Raw genomic sequence first — 19,883 nt, forward strand, 5'->3', positions numbered from 1 at the left:
GCTGGAGTGTAGATGATGGACTTGTTGTTGGCTGTTCAAAGGGTATGTGGTTAGTTGTAGTTAGTATATCAATATATCAACGGAAAGTGGATGGAAAAGGCAGGTGTTCGTTCGGCTGCAGGGGAAATAAATAGATTAGAGTTGGCGGCTAGGCCGGTTGCAGGCTTGGGGTCAGCGGTCAGGTGCATTCTAGGGTACCAAGTGCTTCGAGGAAGCGTGTCGTCTGCTACACAACTGCTACCCTAAGGCGACAGCGAGTACCCCAACCCGAGGACCAACAAGTGTTTCGAATCTTTCTCTGTGCATCTTGACATTGTCGTCGCCCGCGCGCACAACTCAGGTCCCGGCCCAAGCGGATACAGGCGAAACCAGGCACGCCCCACCCCCAACGCCTCATCTTACGACGCTACTGCCGCGTCTCCCTCAGGCCCTTTTCCCTCTCTCTCGCCATTGCCATCATCACCCTGCACCGCCTACTGTTGCCCATCGAGACATTTGTTCTTCGGTTGCGCGTGGTCGTCTTTGTTCGTCGTCACTCGTTACTTCTTGTTCTTCGCTCCTTCATATTCTGCTCGCCTGTCTCCTGTCTGTCTCCAACCTGTCCGCCACGCCGTCGCTGCCGCCTGAAGCCCTTGATACTCGTTAGCGCCGCCATTCCTCCATCGCTCCTTCTTTGTCCTCCTTCACCACAAGCCTGCAACCACCCCATCGCTCTCTGGCACTGGCATTTTCGTGGTACGACGCAACAGCCAGAAAGCGTCGCACCACATCGGGTGCGCCCATCGCTGATAGCGGGCCCTCTTTACTTGTTTGCCCGCTCTCTTGCTTTCTGTCCCAGCGACCGTTGATCCCCTAACTGCCGTTGCCATGTCTATCCGTGCGCTCAGAGGTACCGACCGCGTTCCCAATCAAGGCCCGGCTAGTATACTAACCAGATGCCAGATGCCGAGTCCGTCTTCCGTCTGGATAAACGTTGTAAGCTGTGTGAACAGGCGCCTCTGTCCTGCGAAGGCATCACATGTCCAGCCAACCAGGTCTGCGTGCAAAGTTCGCGGACCTGCGACGAGTGTGCTTCCGTTGCCTGCCAAATTGACCCCATCGCCTCGAGTCCAGCCCCTGCCAACAAGACAAATGTTGGTGCCATTGCTGGAGGTGTCATTGGCGGTGTCGCTTTCATCGCCATCCTTACTTTTGTTGTGTGGAAGTTCTGCCTAAAGGGAAAGAGAAGGTCCGTGTCCGACGAAGGGGAATGGCAATCTGTCGACTTGGCACAGCAGGAGAAGGAAGACAACGACTTCCAGTCACGGCGCAGTGCGCGAGCTTCAACACACACCGTTGCCTCGATGGCCTCTTCCGTTCTCACCCGTGCCTCCAACATCATCCAGATCGCCTACATCCCTGGTGTTACCAACCGTTCAGGACCTGGATCTCCCGACCTACTTGTTCCTCCCGTTCCTCCGATTCCTTCCATGTCGCCTTCGTCTGGTATGACCAGCCCGTACTCCAACGCCGACCAGCACTTTTTTGTGCCCGATTTCCGCGACTCCATCATGTCAGCCAGCACTGTCGGCCGTACGAGCATCGCCCCGAGTCTCGCCCAACGAGGCAGTGTTGCATCGACAATGTACCGACAAAACGCCATCGTATCACCACTACCGGCACAGACTATTGTGCGAGGGAAGGCCGCCGTCGTCAGCGTCAAGTCAACTGCTACCAACAGCCCAGCAGAGACACCCAAGGAATTCGACACACCACCCGTACCGCAAATCGACCCCAAACACGGCGGCCTCAAGCCCATCCGCATCCAAATGCCTGGCGTTAGCCCTGCAAATTCTGTCCGTAGCACCGCGCAACTAGGTGGCGTCAAGGCCCTTAACATCACTAAGAAGAGGAGCATGGATATCACTCCACCAAAGAGCTCCTCCAACTCACTAGCGAGCGACGACCGAACACTAGTCAACTCTCCCGAAGTTTTGGTTCCATCAGCGCGACCACTCACTGGTTACTCGACGACCTCGTCTGACGATGGCGTAGCCCACTCGCGCGCCCGCCGGGGCAGCCTAGCGTCGGAATCCGGGGAGGAGTCAGATGACGACCATGCACGCGCTAAGCAAACATTGTTCCGCAACAGCTCCACCAGCTCGCGTGATTCAGGCGTTACTGAGATCCAGGACAAGACGCCAACCATGGACCGCAGCCCATTCACTGACAGCTCCTCGCTCGAACCCCCACGACCGATGATGTCGCAACGCATCACATCGTACGACACTTCACGCACACCAATGACACCCATTGTCGAAGAAGCAGCATCAAAACGGGGCAGCACTGTATCCAGACGGGACCAAAGTCCATTCCACGACAGTAACAAGAGCGAGCTATAAATCTACTTGTCCGAACTTCACTGGTCATTCTTTCTACACGGCGTTTTTGGGAACCAACAAGCATCCCCCAAGTTTAGCGAACTGGGCAAAGAGCATGTTTTGACATCGGCGAGAGAGATATCCAGCCACTGCGGCACACACAAACATCTCCTTAACAACCAACAAACCTTCACTTCTGACAGGTCTGGGCATGAACAAATCACAACGGCCGAGATCTGGCATCTCGTATGCATTTTTCACTCTTCACATTCTTTTTCTTGTTTATTGATATCCAAAGGATCTTGTCATGATCTCTCTCTCATCTTTTCTTTTAACGTCTAGCGTTGACACGTGTGCGTGTTTGCGATGAATATCCGGGGTGTGGTATTCACCCAGGGATTTTTTCTTCTGGCGGGGTTTAACTACTTCCCCGATTGTATGTAACTTTTGTGAGAGAAGGGTGGATTTTGGATAAGATGGGGTGGGTATGAAAGTACCGCCTTGTGGTGGTATAGAAAGTAGAAAGGAGTGAGATATACCATTTTATCTGAGCTAGCCATCGACATATTTACCAGATAAATCCATCTTTGATTGCCTCCATTGTTTGCGCACATGAACTACCGATTCTTCCAATGTCTAAAATGTGCATATGTCGTTGTGTCCTGCCCTTCCATCCACCAAATTCAAGCATCTCCCAATTCACCTTTACCCCAAATGTCGCGCCCTGGACCCACGAATAACCCTGTAGATTTCTGTCTAATTACCACGTTCTTTACAGGTTTATCTTGTGTAAATGGGATTCAGATAGCATGTGTATGACCCAGACCCTCTATCTAAGAAACCATACTCACCTCCTACTGTACAATACTCGAATGACTCGGCACGACACTATGACTTATCGAGCGGACGTGCATAGTACAACTTGGATAGGAAGGGGTGTGTGGATTTTCAAACCCTTCTAGAGCCTTTATGTGTGTACATCCCTGATCTCCTTTGCTCCCCCCCCCCCCAAAAAAAAAGGAATATCCCAGAAAAAATAGGTAGGACTTGTCCGGTATCGTGTGATGTTGTCACGCGACGGTTCATCACTTTTATATATGAACGCTACTCCTATCTCCACCAAGCATTAATCTCGTTGTAGAACTGGGAGTTAGGCAGTGGAGCAAAAATAAAGTTCTTGGTTACAGCGTAGGACTAGTATATAACAAATCGATAAATCGACGGTTTGTAGATACCTATTCGCTTCCGCTTCCCCAAGAAAAGTTGATGTAGTTGACAGGAATGAAACCCCCCCCGATAAATAGGTCCACATGAGGAGATATGCTTGTTCCCAACTTCCTCTTGCGTCCAACCTTCTTATTTATATCTCTTTGATAAATAAAAGAGACCATTTCCGCGAAGAGTCTTTCCAGTCACCACCTCAAGAACCCGCGGAATCCCCTGTCATACTCCCCTCTCCCAACTTCACCCCCCTAACTCCCCCTATACGTCGTGTAACTAAACGGCCCCACAAGCACTGGAACATGAAAATGCCCCCCACTCCTCCTTTGCCCCTCCCTCACCAAAAAACCCACCACCACCTCCGGAAAAAACGCATCAATACCCCTTTGTTCAAAATAGGCACCGGTATCAAACGTTAGGCTGAACCTGGCGTCACCTGCTTGCGCCGTGTACACGTCTTGTAGGCTGAGTGTGGAGAAAGGTGTCGCTGGGGTCCAGGCGGTTACGCGGCCGTCGGTGTTTGTTGTGGCTGTGAATTTGAGGGGGGTGGTAGTTGATGAAGGGGTAGATTGGGAGGAGGGGTTGTGCAGGGTTAGGGTTACGGGGATTGAGGGGGCGGGGCGGCCGAGGGTTGTGTCGAGGATGTGGCAGGTTATGGGTGGTTTGGGTGTGGGTGTTGACATGTTGGATGGGGGTGTTGATGTGGGTGGGGTGAGGTGCGTGGTTAGGACTGAGATGCGTGTTGTGGGCGATGAGGAGGGCATGCGAAGCCGGTTCTGTGTGCGCGGTGGGTACGTGGGTATTTATCTCGTAGTGGAATCGCTGTTTAGACCGGCGGATCGCGTATGCGCTCGACGAGGTGTTCTTGTGAGATGGAGAGTTCGTGTGTAGCTCTACGCTTGCGGAGCTTAACTTATAGCGAGGACTGACCGGAAAACTGCGATGCGCAACTCGCTTTCACGCGCGATGGGTATAGACGTGGGATTCTAGAAGAATTGCAGTGAAGAGAAGGAACTGAAGACAGAGTATAACAGGAATTGTGTGAGGGATATTAGCACCCCGCGTTTGTCACTGAGGTACGTGCTCTGTTACCCCTCCAGCCCACCTTCGGAGCTCTCCGACGACCATGTCCATCCTGTGCGCGCCGAATGCCGTCGTGGGATGCGCATGGGGGTTAATAGCCGAGGAGATGTTAGGTGGACGATATGATGTATGTGGTTTCATGATTTATCGAGTTTCATGATTTTGCGATATTTTGGCTAGTGACAGATCGATGCAGTTTTCAGCCATATCCACCACAACGTGTATGACTACCTGAAAAGGAGATTGGTCGATCATGTCCTTGTAGGTTCTTTTGTGCGCTCCTATTCCAGACCAAAAAAAGAGTACAAGGACCCAAGAACCAGTCTCCGGTTCGTGTCTACGTGTTCCCCAGCAGATCACGCCATTGTACACCCCGATATTCTGTCTATGGTATAGTCAACCCATTTGGGAAGAGCGAACCTTAACCGAAAATATGTTTTAAAACATTACCCAGCGATTACAACGATTGTTCCCACTTTGGAAAATTGATCCGCGTATCCCCTGGAGTGTGTAAATATCATATTACTGGCCATTGCACATTAGTCAGAAGGACGGATTGGACTGCATGCTCATATCAAGCGTCGTGCATCGAAAAAGGCATGTCGGATATGCACCTGTCAATGCATTTTACGACTTTATCGACGCGTGATGTCGGACTTTGCTAAAGCACTGGACATGTGTTTTCTGGTCTAGTTCTGATGACTGATGAACCGTCTCGTTCTGGTCCATGCTTTTCTGCTATGTTGGTCCCAACTCAGTCCGAGCTGTGCACTTATCAATCCCAACACCGGCTCTCATCTGATTATCGATGACATGCCAAATGCGTATTCTCAGTGAAATGGTGTGGTGACGAGCCAAAAGCATGGCGTAGCTTCAAACAAAAGTCACATGTGCAGAGCTAGATATAGGGGTAAGGCAAAAACAGAGAATGTCAGTTTCACATTACCTGCAAAACCAACATGCACATCAAAACCACCTGAGTAGACTGATAGCGGTGTATTGATTTTGGAGTGAAAGTTACTCTGAGGCAGTCGCCTTGTGTTGAGATTTTGTGGAACGCAAACTAGCAAACGATGACGATCGAGCTTTGACTGGAAGACTGTCCGTCCGCGCCATGTCTCGCATGTCTGTCCGCTCATCTGGGACCAGTGGAAGCAACCGCAGAGCAGAAAGAAGCATTTGTCAGTCTGGGGAAGCGGGAGCGGGACGAGAATAGCAGTGAGTTGCGTGTGCGAGGGCATCTGGCATATCGAGGCTCCTGTCTCAGCTGCAGCTGCTACTGGTACATGGAACGACTGGCCCTCTATGCGTGCGCTCCACCGACATTGAGATGACGAAGTGCATCGGAAAGAAGAAACGCCATGCAGCAGGCGCAACGCTTGATTGGCACGGCGGCGTCAAAGGCCGCTGCGCAGAGGGTACGGATACTTTGAGCGGATACATGTGCGAGTCGACGTGGATCGACGAAACATGGGTGAATCGAGGTCTGGAACGGGACCGGCAAGCGGCAGAATCGCAGCAGTTGAGCAGCGCAGCCGTTGCGCTGACGGTTGTAGTGGTGCCAATAGCTCAGTTTTTGGGACGAAACGCTGGTTAGATGGGATGAGGTGGTTAGTTTGTGGGCAGCGTGTAGGAGAATCTTGTCGCGGTGAGGACAGGGGGAACGGTGAGCGTCGTGGTGGTAGCAGTGGTAACTGTATCTCACCGTGTATCTCTCAGATGACGATTCGGTGGCGGGAATAACATCAAGGACGTCGCAGTCGAGGCCGCGGAGCACGACTCACACTCCTGCTTTGAAGCGAGCCAAAAGGGGCTGCTTAGGACGCAGTGGGCGTTTGGTGGGAAGGCGGTGGAGGACGCATATGCGTGATTGGTCCTAGCTCAGACTAGCGCAGGCCTTTGATTACGAACCCAGCCAAATCACGTTATCGCGGCTTGGCGCTGGCTGCGTCACTCCCAGAAATTGCTCGCTCGTCCTGTCCTCTGACCTCATCGCGAACGCCTCACTGTCATCGTCACCACGAGCACAATCCCCGTCAACGCCGGTTTTGAGCCTCATTGAAGCAGCAGCAAGCAGACTGCCAACGCGCACCCACAGCACCGGATCGTGATATCGTCGTGCACAACAAGGCGACTACCAAACAAGGACGGATTCTGCATCTCACGGCGCTGCAGACCGTCACCCCAGGGGCTTGACGTCACTATTGACTTTGGACACGCAGACACCAGCATTGCAAACCAGCTCGCCGCCGGTCAACAAGATCGATAATTCGGATTGAGACGGCCCTACCCCGCATCGGCTGTGCTCGATTCCTTTTTGCTGAGGTACGTAGTTGTGTCGCGCCCGTCGCTGTTGTTATCGCTGCCGACCGCTTTTGCCACGTCCCCAACGTCTGCGACTGCGACTGCGACTGCCCTCTTGCGCCCACCCTTTGCTGTCTGTCGCGTCGAGTACCTGCAGCTGTGTAATCCATATCTCTGCGTGCGCTGACACGGCTGTCGAACAGAATAGCGTGATTTGCGAGGCTCGAGTCGGTAGCGTGCGCCCAGTTGGTGAGCTGCGCGCTGTAAAGTCGCGTGTGGAGAGCAAAGAGGTCAAGGCCCAAGTACCACAGACGATCGCCCAGGACACCGCTGCTACGTCACCACCCCAAAGTATGGCAGCCGCAACTCAAACTGCCCGAACCTCCTCCCCGTCTGCCACCATGTCCTCTCCCAAGGACAGCAAAAATAGTCTTCCTCCTACTACCAAGACGGCCGAAGGTATGTGTTATTCCCCCGTGTGCGACTATCATGTCCTGTCCCGTCGTCACTACCATGTTACCACCACCTTGCTGCACCTTCCTGCCCTAGCCATCATGCTGCATTGTGCGCGCACATACATCATCGTCTCTTTACATGTATTCATTCCTTGGTCGTCCCAAGTCACGATGCAGGACTATGACTAACCATGTCATTTACACAGAGTCCGTAAAGTCCGAGTCATCTCCAAAGGTACAGCGTAAGTAGCTTCCGTCCCATATCAACGTCTTCGAACGCTGCTCAACCTTCTCCATCACCACCGCCATCATGCTAACACTCCACAAGCTGCGACGACGGAAGCCGCCAGCAACGCAGATCCAAAGCCCGCCACGTCAAATGCCCAGCCGCTGGCACCACCACCCAAGCCCGCGCCCACAACTACTGGCGACACGCCCGATTATTTCAACACGGTCCACAATCCCTTTTCGCTCGAGCCAAACGTCTTTGAGCAGTCATTCGGCGGCGAATCTGGAAGCCTACAGACGCCTGGTGGTCGTCCGATTCTTCCGCCCGTCGCGAACATTACGTCACCGGCACCGCTGCCGGGCATCACACCTGGTTGGCAAGGCTTACGCGCAGGCCCCTTGAGCCCTGCTATGCTTAGCGGCCCGACTGGACAGACAGACTACTTCAGTGAGTCGTTCCGAGGTTTCCCCACGCCTAACGAATCCTCCCTCCGCACCGGCCTTACTCCTGGCGGCGGCGGTTCCATGTTCCCTGCGCCTAGCCCCAACTCGCAAGCCATTTTCAATCTCCAAGGTGCCGGTGTAACGCCCGGAACTGCCGATTTCCAGCAATCTGCCCTGCGTGCTGCAGCCCAGCACCAGGCTAACAACAAGCCCACATCCAACGCTCCCACATCTCAACCTGAAGTAGCAACCGCAGGAATGGATCGACCAAACAACAACTACCAGCAGGCCCAACAGCCACAGCATCGTGCACAGAACGACCCATACTCTAATCATGACGTCAGCAGTGCAGCTAATGACCTCCTCTCTTTTGCGAGCCAGAACGGTGCTGCGCGTAACAACCAGCCACCCTACTCCATGGCCCCCCAGCAACAATCAATGAACGCAGGGCACATGCCCGTCCAGCCCGTCAGCGCCAACCATGGTCGTCGTGATACCAAGGGTTCCATCAATAGCGTTCAATCTGCAGAAACCGGAGACTTCTCAGAGAGCGGCCAGAGTGAGCAAAACAAGACTGGTACACGGTCACGTGCCAAGAAGGGTGCCGCTAATGGCAAACAAGCTGCCGGTAACAAGCGCAAAGCCGACGACATCCCCAAGAATTCTAGGAAGAAGAGCAACGCAAACCAATCTATGGGCGACGAAATGGACGAAGGCGATTCCGACGAGGAGAACAACATCAAAGAGGAGGAGTATGACAGCAAGGGCCGAAAGATGACCGACGAGGAGAAGCGTAAAAACTTCCTCGAGCGCAACAGGTATGTCTCGATGATTCTAGTCAACCGTCACACTGCTAACGTATACAGGGTTGCTGCTCTCAAGTGTCGTCAGCGCAAGAAGCAATGGCTAGCCAATTTGCAAGCCAAGGTTGAGCTGTTCAGCACTGAGAACGACGCTCTTTCTGCCACTGTCACTCAGCTTCGCGAGGAGATTGTTAACCTCAAGACCCTCCTTCTCGCTCACAAAGACTGTCCAGTATCACAGGCCCAGGGCCTCCAGGGACCTGCTATGAACAATTTCCTGGGAAGTGATATCAATCACCAAAACCCATACGGCATCGCCCAGATGCAACCCAATGGTGTACACATGATGCCAATGCAACAAGGCCAGATGATGAACCGGTTCGTATACCCATCCCACCCACCCCGACAACACTCTCCCGAGGCACAACAACACGGCCGCTATCAATCGTAAGACCAAGACAGTCGCTCACTCGCGTCCAGATAACTGGGAGTAATCTTGGTCTGATCCCGTCACACGTGTACACCGCCATTGTCATGACTCTTTGTTGTGGCTATGACGCAACGCGTACGGCATCTGCAGCGCCGTCGATCACGATCCGCCCCGTACCAATTTTTAATCTACCTCACCTTTCCCTTTCTCTCTTTATCGGACGCATTGTCGTCACTCGCAATGCATGAACCGGCGCTTGGCGTTGCGTCATTGTTGCATCCTTCCTACATCAAGGAAACGCAACCGCACTCCCGGCAAGACCAAAATACATTTCGCACCTTTCCTTATCGGGCCGGATGGCTGAAGCGGCAAGGAAACATGGGCCTGGCTACCTGCTACACACGCGAACACGAATTTTCTCTTCGTCGTCGTCGATGGTCGATGCTACGACGTTATTCTTCCTTCCTTTGAGTAAACAGTCCATCGTTGATGTGTATATACGGCTTTTTGTGGGTTCACATTCTGGATTGAGGCTGGCATGGAAGGCGTTGGGTTATCGCTATGTGGATACCGAGGTGTCTGATTCTGCGCCTTGACTCTGCTAGCCGGGAGGCGATTATACACCGGGTCGTTCTTTTCTTTTGGTTCCTTATTGACGTCTTTGCGCGCCAGTCTAGTGTTGCGCCGGGCGTTGGGGGGTCTTTTGTATTTCTTGGCTTCCAATCTTTTAGGCTTCGAGCCTCTTTTTATCTCTTTGTTTCCCCAGGCGGTGTACTACATGTCTCGGTGAGCCTCATTTGTTTCTCGAGTCTACGGTAAACAATAAGGTCATGGCGTAGATGAGAGGGAAAAAATTACTTTATACATTAGGATAACGTGTTGGGTGTAGCAGGTACGCTAGGTGTGAGGAGCTGCGGGATTGTGTACGCATACGCAAACAATTGAAAGCTGTTTTGTTCAAGTCATGTTTTGCGTACTTGAGTGATGTTTAGTGTAAATGGCATGTAAGTTGCATAGTAGGACTGAAGAAGTAGGGGTTATAGCTGCATCGCCATATTACTAGATCCCTTACATGTAGATTAATGTACGTATGCACTTTAGGTGCTGCTGTTTGTATCCGAGTTACTATGTCACACATTCTCGCCTATACCTCAAATGTAGTCCCGCCCACAGAACCCCGCTCTGCTTACCCCACCACCCCAACCTCTCACCTGCCATCTCCACTAAGCAAACCCCTCTCACAACTACCCTAATCACGCCCTGCTCTCCACTTTCCCATGTATCCCTCACCTTTTTGCTCCCCTATATATTCTTTCTAACTTTATGCTTTGTCATCAAATCATCCAAGGCACTTTGGCGGAGTGGTTAACGCGCTGGCCTGCTAGTCCCTTTGGGAAAGTTAGCCAGTTCCTTCGGGAGCGTGTGTTCGAATCACACAGGTGTCGCAAGAAACCATTTTTTTGCTGGTTTTTTGCAGGTGGGGAGGGAGAGGATAGGAGAGGGAAGGGGGAGTGGAGGAGAGTGTAGGGGGCTTTTTTTTTAGTAGAGTAGAGGATGCTTCCAATAGTACGTAGAATTGTGCAAATGTGGAATGTATCTTATAGTCTATAGCGTAGATTCTTGAATTTATATGTCGCTAGTTATCTACAATTATAAGAGTCGTATGACGCCTATCACAGCTTTACGACTATTCTATGGTAGGACTAAATGTAGACATGACATGTCAACATCTTGGATAAATTGTCTCCACGCCTTCCTTGCTACCAAAGAAGTTCATAAATACAACTCTGATAACCACCTAGTGAAGATATCCTCTTCACCCCAAGATATCCTATCCACACCTACATAATCCCACACATATCCATGCCCTTACTCCTCCCCCCCGCCTCCGTCGTCGTCTTCGCACAAGTCTTGGCCACATCCTCCAAAACCTCCCTACACAATTCCCCCGTCATAGCACTACACTCAGCATAATGATCACACAGCATCGTCTGCGCCGTTTGCAACCCCTCATGCGGCATAACGCTCTCCCCCTTCCCCTTGCCATCGACCCCATGCTCCGCTGCCGTCCACTGCTTGCGTAAATCGCGCTTTAGTCCCAGCACCATGACAGGCAGGTTCTCGTCGTACGCAAAGTGCTGGTTTACAATGGGCAGCCAGGTCGTGTAGAGTGAGGAGAGGGTGGTGCGACGTGAGATGTCGTAGCAGAGGATTACGAAGTGGGGGTGTAGTAGAGTGTAGTGTGTAGGTGAGGAGGTGTCGTAGAATTGGAGGCGGTAGGGGCGCGCGTAGAGGGTTATGTCAAAGGCGTAGGGTTGGTCTTGGGACCGGAGGGTGGGGAGAGTGTAGGGGGGCAGGGTTGTGCTATTGGGGGGTTGGATACCGAGGGAGAGGCGGCTGAGGACGCTTGTTAGAGAATGGAAAGAAGGGTGTGTGCTGGAGGGATAGGAGGTGTTTTTCCGTATGCGTTGGGTTGGGCGCATGTGTAGATGGACGTACGCGCTTGTGTTAGATGTACTCACGATAAAAAGGTCGATTTGCCTACTTCGGCGTCTCCGAGTAGCAGCACGGTGATCTCGGGTGGTAGTGGCGAGTATTCCATTTTGAGTTTTTGAGTGGCCTTTTCAGGCGCGAGAATGCGTTCAGAGCAGCTTCATTGTTGCGGTCTGGTGGGTGAGAGTTGCGCGTATCGGACGGAATGCTGGGGCGCGGAGATAGGCGATAGCGTTTTTCCTTGGCATTGTATTGGACGTCGACTGCAACTTGGGATGTTGTGTTATTTCCTCCTTTTAGATTTGTATCATTATTCTATGGTACATGGAGTCTTATAGTAGATACTGAGCGAGTGGGGACATCGTCGTAGATGCGCATTGCCGGCTAGCTTCACCATGTCTTCTGGGATAACGTTAGACTTTCTGACAATGGCCCTCGGTTATCCGTCGCAATCATTCATGCCCTCATCAGTCTGCGCGCTTCTATTTGAGAGCTACAATGAACATGTACTACGTTCAGTATTGCTCTGCGACGTCACCCACTATGACCTGTAATCACCGTGTGTCGCTCCACAACCTTGGCAACGCCTTCGACACCGTTGACCGGGAGCCTGGATCTTGTATAGCCTGCTTTTATCTTGCTGGATTACCATCGACAAGATATTTCGCGTTAGAACAGATTACGCTGTGGCCAAAGCACAAGATAACAGTCCCGACCTGCTAAAATCCGTAGGCTAACTACGCCAGCCAAGTACGCTTGCCGTCTTGGAGTCTTGGGAAAAGCATCCTGAATTACTGAATGAGGAAGCTGCGTATAAAGCGCTTGCCAGACGGAAAAACACCAAGCATTCAGCCTCAAATAAATATGGCGACCATGGCGACTTCATGTTTCTGCACGACCTACATCTCCAACTCGTCGCAGTATTCTTACAGCTGCCCGCCATGAAGGTCTCCACCCTCCTCGGTCTGCTTCCTGGAACCGCTCTTGCATCTGATGCTTTGAGCGTTGCATTCTACGCGAAAGAGAAGAGCCAGTTGTACGACTTCATCTCCGCCAACAGTGAGATTGACTATGGCTGCCGACCGGTCGTCATGGCCGCTGGCGATGAGCACAAGCTGCATGCTGTCATCCCGGAAAATCACTTGCATCACTTCAAGCGCAGTCTCAACCCTGACCTTGTCCGTGTCGAGATTCTGCACAACTTGAACAAAAGGCAAACAGCGACTGCGCCGATTGGAAAGGGCGATCGATTCAATGGAGGAAAGGTTGCGCCTCGTGGTCTCGGTACTAGAAAACCCAGCGAATATGCGCAGATTCAAAGCGCCGGTGTATTCAACGCGGATGAGGTCTATACCGCCATGAAGGGCTTGGAGAAGGAATACGGTATGCCCATCTTCACCACACCCTACAAGACATTCGAGAACAACACCATCATCGGCGGTGTAGCGAACAAGGCCGAGAAGATCAACAAGGACAAGCAATACATCTACTTCACCTCTGGCATCCACGCCCGTGAGCGCGGAGGACCCGACAACTTAATTTATTTTATCTCCGACCTGCTCTACGCCAACGAGCACCGCATCGGCCTAACCTACGGAAACAAGACCTTCACCAACAGCCAAGTCAAAAAAGTCCTCGGCGCAGGCATCGTCTTCATCCCTATGCTCAACCCAGACGGCGTCCGCCACGACCAAGCAAACAGCAACCTCTGGCGCAAGAATCGCAATCCAGCCTCATCCACGCCCGGCGTCCCCCTCAGCGTCGGCGTCGATCTTAACAGGAACTTTGATTTCCTCTGGAACTTCACCTCGAAATTCGACCCCAGCGTCGCTCCCGCTTCCACAAACCCGTCCTCCCAAGCCTTCTACGGCACCGCCCCTTTCTCCGAACCCGAAACAAGAGACATGGCCTGGGTGTACGACGAATACCCAAACATCCACTGGTACATCGACGTCCACTCCGCCGCAGGTACTCTGCTCTACTCCTGGGGCGACGACATTGACCAATCCGCCGATCCATCACAGAACCTCTTCAACACAGCCTACGACGGCAAGCGCGGCCTCATCGAAGATACTCTGTACCAAGAATACATCGACCAGGTGGATTGGGATAACGTGGCCCTCGCCGCCAACCGCACAACCGCTGCCATGAACGGCGTTGGCGGCCGCGAGTATGTGCCCCAGCAGGCCGTGGGCTTGTACCCTACATCCGGTGCTAGCGACGATTGGTCGTTTAGTCGCTGGCATGCGGATAAGGGTGTAAACAAGGTTTATGGATACACCATGGAGTTTGGGTATCCGACGAACTTTTACCCCACCAGCGAGGAGTATGTGCAGAATATTCTGGATACGAATGCCGGGTTTATGGAGTTTGTGCTGACGGCTGTGGAGATTGGGTTGAAGGCTTGATTCTTTTTTGTGTTGGTGGGATGTGACTTTGGATGGCGTGCACTAGGGGAAAAGGGGGGTTGTGGTTGAAGAATTGGAGAGAAGATTGGACATTAGAGATTATTGTGTAATGCAAACGATAGAAACTACTATGCTGGGAAGGAGGATGGCTGGCCTGGGTATCATCCGTATGTAAAACGCTAAAGAAAAGAAAAAGACTCCCCCAAATATCTTACGTGGAACCCTCGTGACCAACGCCAGAAAATCGCTGGTCTCTCAGACAAAGTGTGAGGATCCAGGCGCAGGCGTAACCGGTTTGTCATGGGAAACCGACTCGCTTCAAGCAACGATCTCGGGACTATGAGTCTCACGCTCATCACTGCCCTCAAACACCTCCTCTTCATTCCCATCCTCATCCCTATTCCAGTCCTCGTCCTGATCCTCCCACTCTCCCTCATCATTCTCAACCTCTTCTTCTTCCTCAGCCCCCCTACCCCCCTCTTCATCCAACCCTCTCAACCTCGCATCCTCCGCCTTAACCTCCCACCCAAACCTCCTCCACCCGAGCCTCAAAACACAAGGCCACCTCCCCGCCCCCCTCAACGAATCCCACCAATCTTTATGCTCAGTATACTCCATCTTCCGACCCGATCCCTCAGGCTTCTCCAAATCAGCTACGTGCTCAAACAACATCTTCTGCGCCTTAGTGTTGATATCAAGCCTGTCCAGTATCGACTCCTTGATATCGCGGTCGAAACACAACCACTCAACTACCCCGTTGCCGACGCAAAACCCCAGTGCGGAGCCCCCGTGCACAAACACAGAGGGCAGGTAGCCGACTTCCAAGGCGCCTTCCGGGATGATGTCGGTGGCGGTGGTGAGTAGGTTCCGGGAGAGGGGGTCGTCGGAGCCTAGGAGGGCGGCGACGTAGCCGTGGGCGCGTCCTCGGAAGAGGCTCTTGAAGGTGTGGAGGGAGAGGTATGAGGCGGAGTAGTGGTAGATGCGTATGGTGGACGGGAAGCGGTAGTATTGTGCCTGCTTCAACTTGATGCCGTTTGGACCGCGGATTTTTCGGAGACCAATACGTGTGTCCTTTCTCTTCTTGTTCTTGCCGTCGGAGCGGCCGCGCTTCTTGGGGGTGTGTGGCTTGGCCATGGTGTTGGTATTGTTTGCGGCTATTGTTGTGATAGTGGGACGGAGTTGAGTGGGTACGGGTAGGACCAGTAGGTTGGTTTGATGGAGTATTTATTAGAGGTAGGGCGTGGGACTAGCGTGAGGGCGTGGTCTGGGCGTAGCGTGCTTTCACGCTCATAGTGAAGTGGCGCTGGCAGAGGGCGCAGAATTGAGTGGAGTGGAGTGGAGAGTGGCAAATGGGCATTGAGGAGGTAGGAGACTCTCCTAAGATAGAGGCATTATACTTTCCTCTTGCCTGTAAACTAGAATCGTAGATTGCACTGCTTCTGTGCCAGTGAGATGTATAGGTTTTGGTGTTTTTCTATCTTGGCTGTATGGAGCCAAAGCGGCTATTGTGCCGATAATACGTAGCCCGTATAATCTGAATAGAGTAACTTGGTTTGTTTTTGCAGACGTCATGATGATATTATATCTCTTAAGGTAACTTTTGCCTTCAAATCCGGGCCCTTAGTTAAGATATTAATATTAGTGTTGGAAGGTCTATAGCACTAGTGCTGAAAGGAAATAACGATAACTAGGAATGCATTCTGTTCGGTGATTGTGATTGATTTATTACGAACACAGCTGCTACGAAGGTATACCTAAGCTCTGCGCAAGGTGGGCCGAAGTCGGGCCGAAGTGTCCAGCAGCCGACGTCTCTACCGATACTCACGATCCGACAATTAGTCCTTATTTGAATACTCGGGAAAAGATAAGACTACCTCATCACAAAGAAATAACTAGAAAGCAAGGAAGATACTAGGAACTAGTAGTAGGAGTATGCACTCTAATCTTGATAAACTCAAAGTATACATAGACCTCTGTAAGTTTTCAAAGTAACTCTAGGTATGGTCTGTATACCTACCAGATACCTAAGAAAATCTCATTCACATGCACACTGACCTTGGAAGGACAGCTAGCTACCTCATTATATCCTTGCCAATGAAGTCCTAACATTATCGTGGTCCTCAACTACCCAAAACCCTATTAACCTCCTCCCTCTGTCTCCCCAACAACTCCGCCAACTCGGTCCTACGCCTCTGTAGATCCAACAGCAGAGCCTCCGTATTCCTCTCACGCTCCAAGACCGCTGCCTCCCGCCTATCTAAGTGATGGTGTCGGACGTTCTGCGCGGTCTGTAATGCATCTAGAGCTTGCCCGCGGTAGTTGAGGTCCTCTTCACGCTGGATGAGCGCCTGTTCTCGACGGGTGAGCTCGTCGGTATGCTGCAAAGAGCTCGCTTGTAGTGTAGGGCGCTGGGGTACTGCATTGTTTGCATTCGACATGACGTTGTCCCGGTTGGGTACGTGGGTAGCTGCAGGGCCGGAGGAGAATCCATGGTATGTGGGCGATGAAGGGATGGCCAAAGGTGAAGTCATGGCGTGGAAGACAGGGGAGGATGGTGCAGGCGGGGCAGTGAATGTGTTCTCCGGTGTGCGGGCTAGTACGGGTGCCATGCCCAAGCGATCGAAGACTTGATCTGGCAAGGTGGGTAGTGTTGGAGAATTCGCTGCTGGAAAACCTTCTGCCGGGTTTGTATACGAAGGTGCGTCGTCAGGAGGTAGCCGGAAGAGGTTGAAGTGACGGCCAGTATTCAGGATACGGTTAAATGCGCCGTTTCTATTTCTAATGTCTCCACCTCCTAACGTGTTGGACCTGCCGAGTCTATTACTCATCTCGTTGCTAGTACCACCTATGTCTCGGTGACCCGAGACACTGCGATAGCGATGTCGGCGCTGACGTGCAACGTGCGCTCGATCCGTGAGCTGTGCTCGCTCCCGTATATCTGCCACATCGCGCGTAAACTCCTGGAAGCTGCGTACCTGTGTCGCGTACTCTTCTTCAGATTCCGAGTCCGAGTCGATGACGATGGGAGCCTGTGGGACTTGGGGGCGATTCAGGTTGGTATGGAGGGCTTCGAGACGAGGAAGGGGGCGAGGACGCTGATCATTAATGGCTGGTAAGTGGCCTGCTCTCTGGCCATAGGCTCGTATGGAGGATGGGGTACCTGCACCAGATGGTTCGTTCAAGTCATGTATGTTTGTTGAACGAAGTACACTAGGAAATACCCTCGCCCTGGGTATCCAGAATGCCCGGCAAAGGGGACACCGCTTCTCGGCATGTGGTGAACTGCACAATAGCTGCCTCAGGCATTTAGCGCCAATATGGTGGTTGCAGCCTGTGATACCTATGATGCGTAGACAGAGCTCCTCAGTATAGCTCTCCAAGCATATGGCGCACTCATCGTTCGGTGACATGGGGGTCACATGTACAGTGTGATTGCTGATGAACGTAGCTGCGGTACTCGGAGTGCTTGCTGCAACTATAGCTGGTGCGTTCGCTGCAGAGCGCAGCAACTCAGTCGAGAAGTGGGTGGTAGGCAACGGGAGCATTGGGTTGGTGACTTGTCTGCGCTCTCTCGCGTTATTCTCTGCGTCGAGGAAGGGTTGCATAGCCGCATAGTCAGCTAGATCGCGTGAGCCTAACATTATTGAAGCGCAAGTCCTTTGTGTGGTGGTCTTGGATGACAATGCGAAGGTTAAGTAGAGATTGAGCAGGTAAGCGACCTAGAACACCAGAAGAAGGTCACCGCTTAGCCGCGGTGAGTTCAATTACATCCCTCGCCGCGGGCAGACGTGTTCGTCCTGGTGAAGGCGAGTCCTTAGCGCGGATATACAAACGGCGCGTTTGCGTTCGTGACCGCTACTTGCCACTGTGGGGTAGAAACGACAAACAGATCAGTGATTTGACCTCGAATTAGCTCAGGAGAGCGTATAGACTGTGAGAAGAGACTTAGAATAAGAAATACAAGTAGTTATAATGAGTTAGCAAAGGAGGGTCTTAAGTGATGCGTATCAGATTTTATACTAGGATAGCTCGTGACAGTTAAGAGAGAGAGCACATATTTTGTGGAGGCTTTCAAGGGTAGATCAGGGTCAATTTATAGCTGTAATTGGGTAGGGAGAAGGGGGGTTGTTCAAGAGCAGAAGCCTTGGGTCACATGTGGGTGTCATATGTGTAAGGTTACAAACATGTATATCAGCAATATTTGACAACAAATGCGGACTTGCTGATCTCTTGAGAATTGGTGAGAATTGGATAGAAGAAGGTAAGACATTCTATGATTAAAGAGACTACAGCCTGATATGACCCTAAGTATGAAGTGTAAAACGCAAAATAAGAACCATCTCCTAAGAAGATGAGAAGTATAATATGAAAAAAGAAACATTCCTCTAAAGCTGAAAGACACAAGCTGTGCTGCTTTTTCATGACCTCAGGGTCTGTAAGGAGGAGGTGGCGCATCATACTCCCCCAACTCTGTAGATACGGTAGGCGTATAAGCTGCCCCTTGGTGGCCATGCTCATATCTGTATGTCTCCCAATCATGATTGGCAGTATGTCCAGCACTATACGCCTGATCGCCAGCCATCTCGTATGTGAGGCCCGGCGATGTAGGCGTAGCGCCAAAAGCTGGTGTTGACACGGAGAAGCCCGCATTGCCATACGGACCATTGCGCGGTATAGCAGGCGACAAGGCTCGACTTTCTTGCTCCTGTGCATTCTGTGGACGTGTCCCGTTTGCAATGGGCATGCGCGATAAGGTTGCGAAAGAGTCGCTGCGTTGTAGGCTAGGCTGAATGATGATCTGGGGTTTACGCTGCGGGACCGGCCGTCTCGGGATGTTGAAGCTCTGGGTGTGGGGAGGGGCGTGCGGCCGGTGTTGGAACTGCGTGTTCGCTTGAGGCTCTGCCTGGGATTGACAGAATTGCGGGCGAGGCTGCTGCGGCACTACGGGGGCATAACACGCGTACTTTTGCGGCGGTATCGCGGGCGGTTGTTGGTGTTGGGCATGGTGATTGGCTTGCTGAGGCCAGTTCTGCTGTTGTTTGGTGCAAGTTGCACCCGGGAACGTCTTGTTCCGCTTATGCTGCGTGTCTTGATCGACCCTCTCTTTCTCATTCTTTTTTCGGTAGTGTCGGTGGAGGAGATATCCACCGGCAACTATCTCGAGGCCACCAAAGATCATTTTGCCGTCTGGAGTAGAACACAAGCAACGTTTGGGGCAGAAGATGCTGGGGAGGACAGTGACCCAAGGCAAACAGTTTTTTTGCTGGGCAAGGAAGGGGAGGAATGACTGAGGCCATGATGTCGGACGAGGTGCTGCGCCTCTATTGTCGGGCTATTTGGGAAAGAACTACTGGCTGCCGCATTCCCGCGTGGTGGCGGAGTCTGATAGCGCTGAGCGGACATGTCCAATCATCATTGCTCGCTTAGATACCCATTTATGGCGGCATACCCCTGCCAAAAAGTCGTCGTTCCCGTTGCGTGGAGAAACGGTTGTGACAAAAAGTGTGACTAGTCTTGATATCTCAGTCTAGTGTTGAGGTGTGAAGGATTCTGTATCGCATCGAGTGTGTCAATGCTTTGGATCAAATTGGGCGACGTTTGGCGAGGTATTACCGAATACAGTAAAGCTTGCGAGATGAACCGACATTCTGGCT

At 52.1% G+C, this 19,883-nt stretch overlaps 7 protein-coding genes across 7 annotated transcripts; 3 read left to right on the top strand and 4 right to left on the bottom strand.

Moving 5' to 3' along the window:
- Positions 1-867: 867 nt before the first annotated feature.
- PtrM4_017820 (putative membrane anchor opy2 protein) lies at positions 868-2,381 on the top strand (the record flags this gene model as incomplete). The annotated part of the gene is made up of 2 exons (XM_001931656.2): positions 868-889; positions 943-2,381. 2 exons carry the CDS (start codon positions 868-870, stop codon positions 2,379-2,381), a joined length of 1,461 nt encoding a protein of 486 aa, XP_001931691.1.
- A 4,988-nt stretch (positions 2,382-7,369) lies between these two features.
- PtrM4_017830 (Aft1-HRA multi-domain protein) lies at positions 7,370-9,349 on the top strand (the record flags this gene model as incomplete). The annotated part of the gene is made up of 4 exons (XM_066103298.1): positions 7,370-7,427; positions 7,630-7,665; positions 7,752-8,913; positions 8,962-9,349. 4 exons carry the CDS (start codon positions 7,370-7,372, stop codon positions 9,347-9,349), a joined length of 1,644 nt encoding a protein of 547 aa, XP_065965500.1.
- Positions 9,350-11,169: 1,820 nt separating this feature from the next.
- On the bottom strand, positions 11,170-11,930 carry PtrM4_017840 (GTPase SAR1 and related small G protein; the record flags this gene model as incomplete). The annotated part of the gene is made up of 2 exons (XM_001931659.1): positions 11,170-11,725; positions 11,851-11,930. The coding sequence occupies 2 exons, from the start codon at positions 11,928-11,930 to the stop codon at positions 11,170-11,172; spliced, it is 636 nt and encodes a 211-aa protein (XP_001931694.1).
- Positions 11,931-12,762: 832 nt separating this feature from the next.
- Positions 12,763-14,229, top strand: PtrM4_017850 (zinc carboxypeptidase A 1 precursor; the record flags this gene model as incomplete). Its single annotated transcript, XM_001931660.1, has 1 exon — positions 12,763-14,229. The coding sequence occupies one exon, from the start codon at positions 12,763-12,765 to the stop codon at positions 14,227-14,229; it is 1,467 nt and encodes a 488-aa protein (XP_001931695.1).
- Positions 14,230-14,777: 548 nt separating this feature from the next.
- Positions 14,778-15,363, bottom strand: PtrM4_017860 (Atrophin-1 multi-domain protein; the record flags this gene model as incomplete). The annotated part of the gene is made up of 2 exons (XM_066103299.1): positions 14,778-14,794; positions 14,856-15,363. The coding sequence occupies 2 exons, from the start codon at positions 15,361-15,363 to the stop codon at positions 14,778-14,780; spliced, it is 525 nt and encodes a 174-aa protein (XP_065965501.1).
- A 986-nt stretch (positions 15,364-16,349) lies between these two features.
- Positions 16,350-17,870, bottom strand: PtrM4_017870 (zf-RING-2 multi-domain protein; the record flags this gene model as incomplete). The annotated part of the gene is made up of 1 exon (XM_066103300.1): positions 16,350-17,870. The coding sequence occupies one exon, from the start codon at positions 17,868-17,870 to the stop codon at positions 16,350-16,352; it is 1,521 nt and encodes a 506-aa protein (XP_065965502.1).
- Positions 17,871-18,655: 785 nt separating this feature from the next.
- Positions 18,656-19,408, bottom strand: PtrM4_017880 (PAT1 multi-domain protein; the record flags this gene model as incomplete). Its single annotated transcript, XM_001931663.2, has 1 exon — positions 18,656-19,408. One exon carries the CDS (start codon positions 19,406-19,408, stop codon positions 18,656-18,658), a length of 753 nt encoding a protein of 250 aa, XP_001931698.1.
- Positions 19,409-19,883: the final 475 nt, after the last annotated feature.

Source organism: Pyrenophora tritici-repentis, chromosome 1, assembly GCF_003171515.1.
Source record: "Pyrenophora tritici-repentis strain M4 chromosome 1, whole genome shotgun sequence".
NCBI lineage: Eukaryota > Fungi > Ascomycota > Dothideomycetes > Pleosporales > Pleosporaceae > Pyrenophora > Pyrenophora tritici-repentis.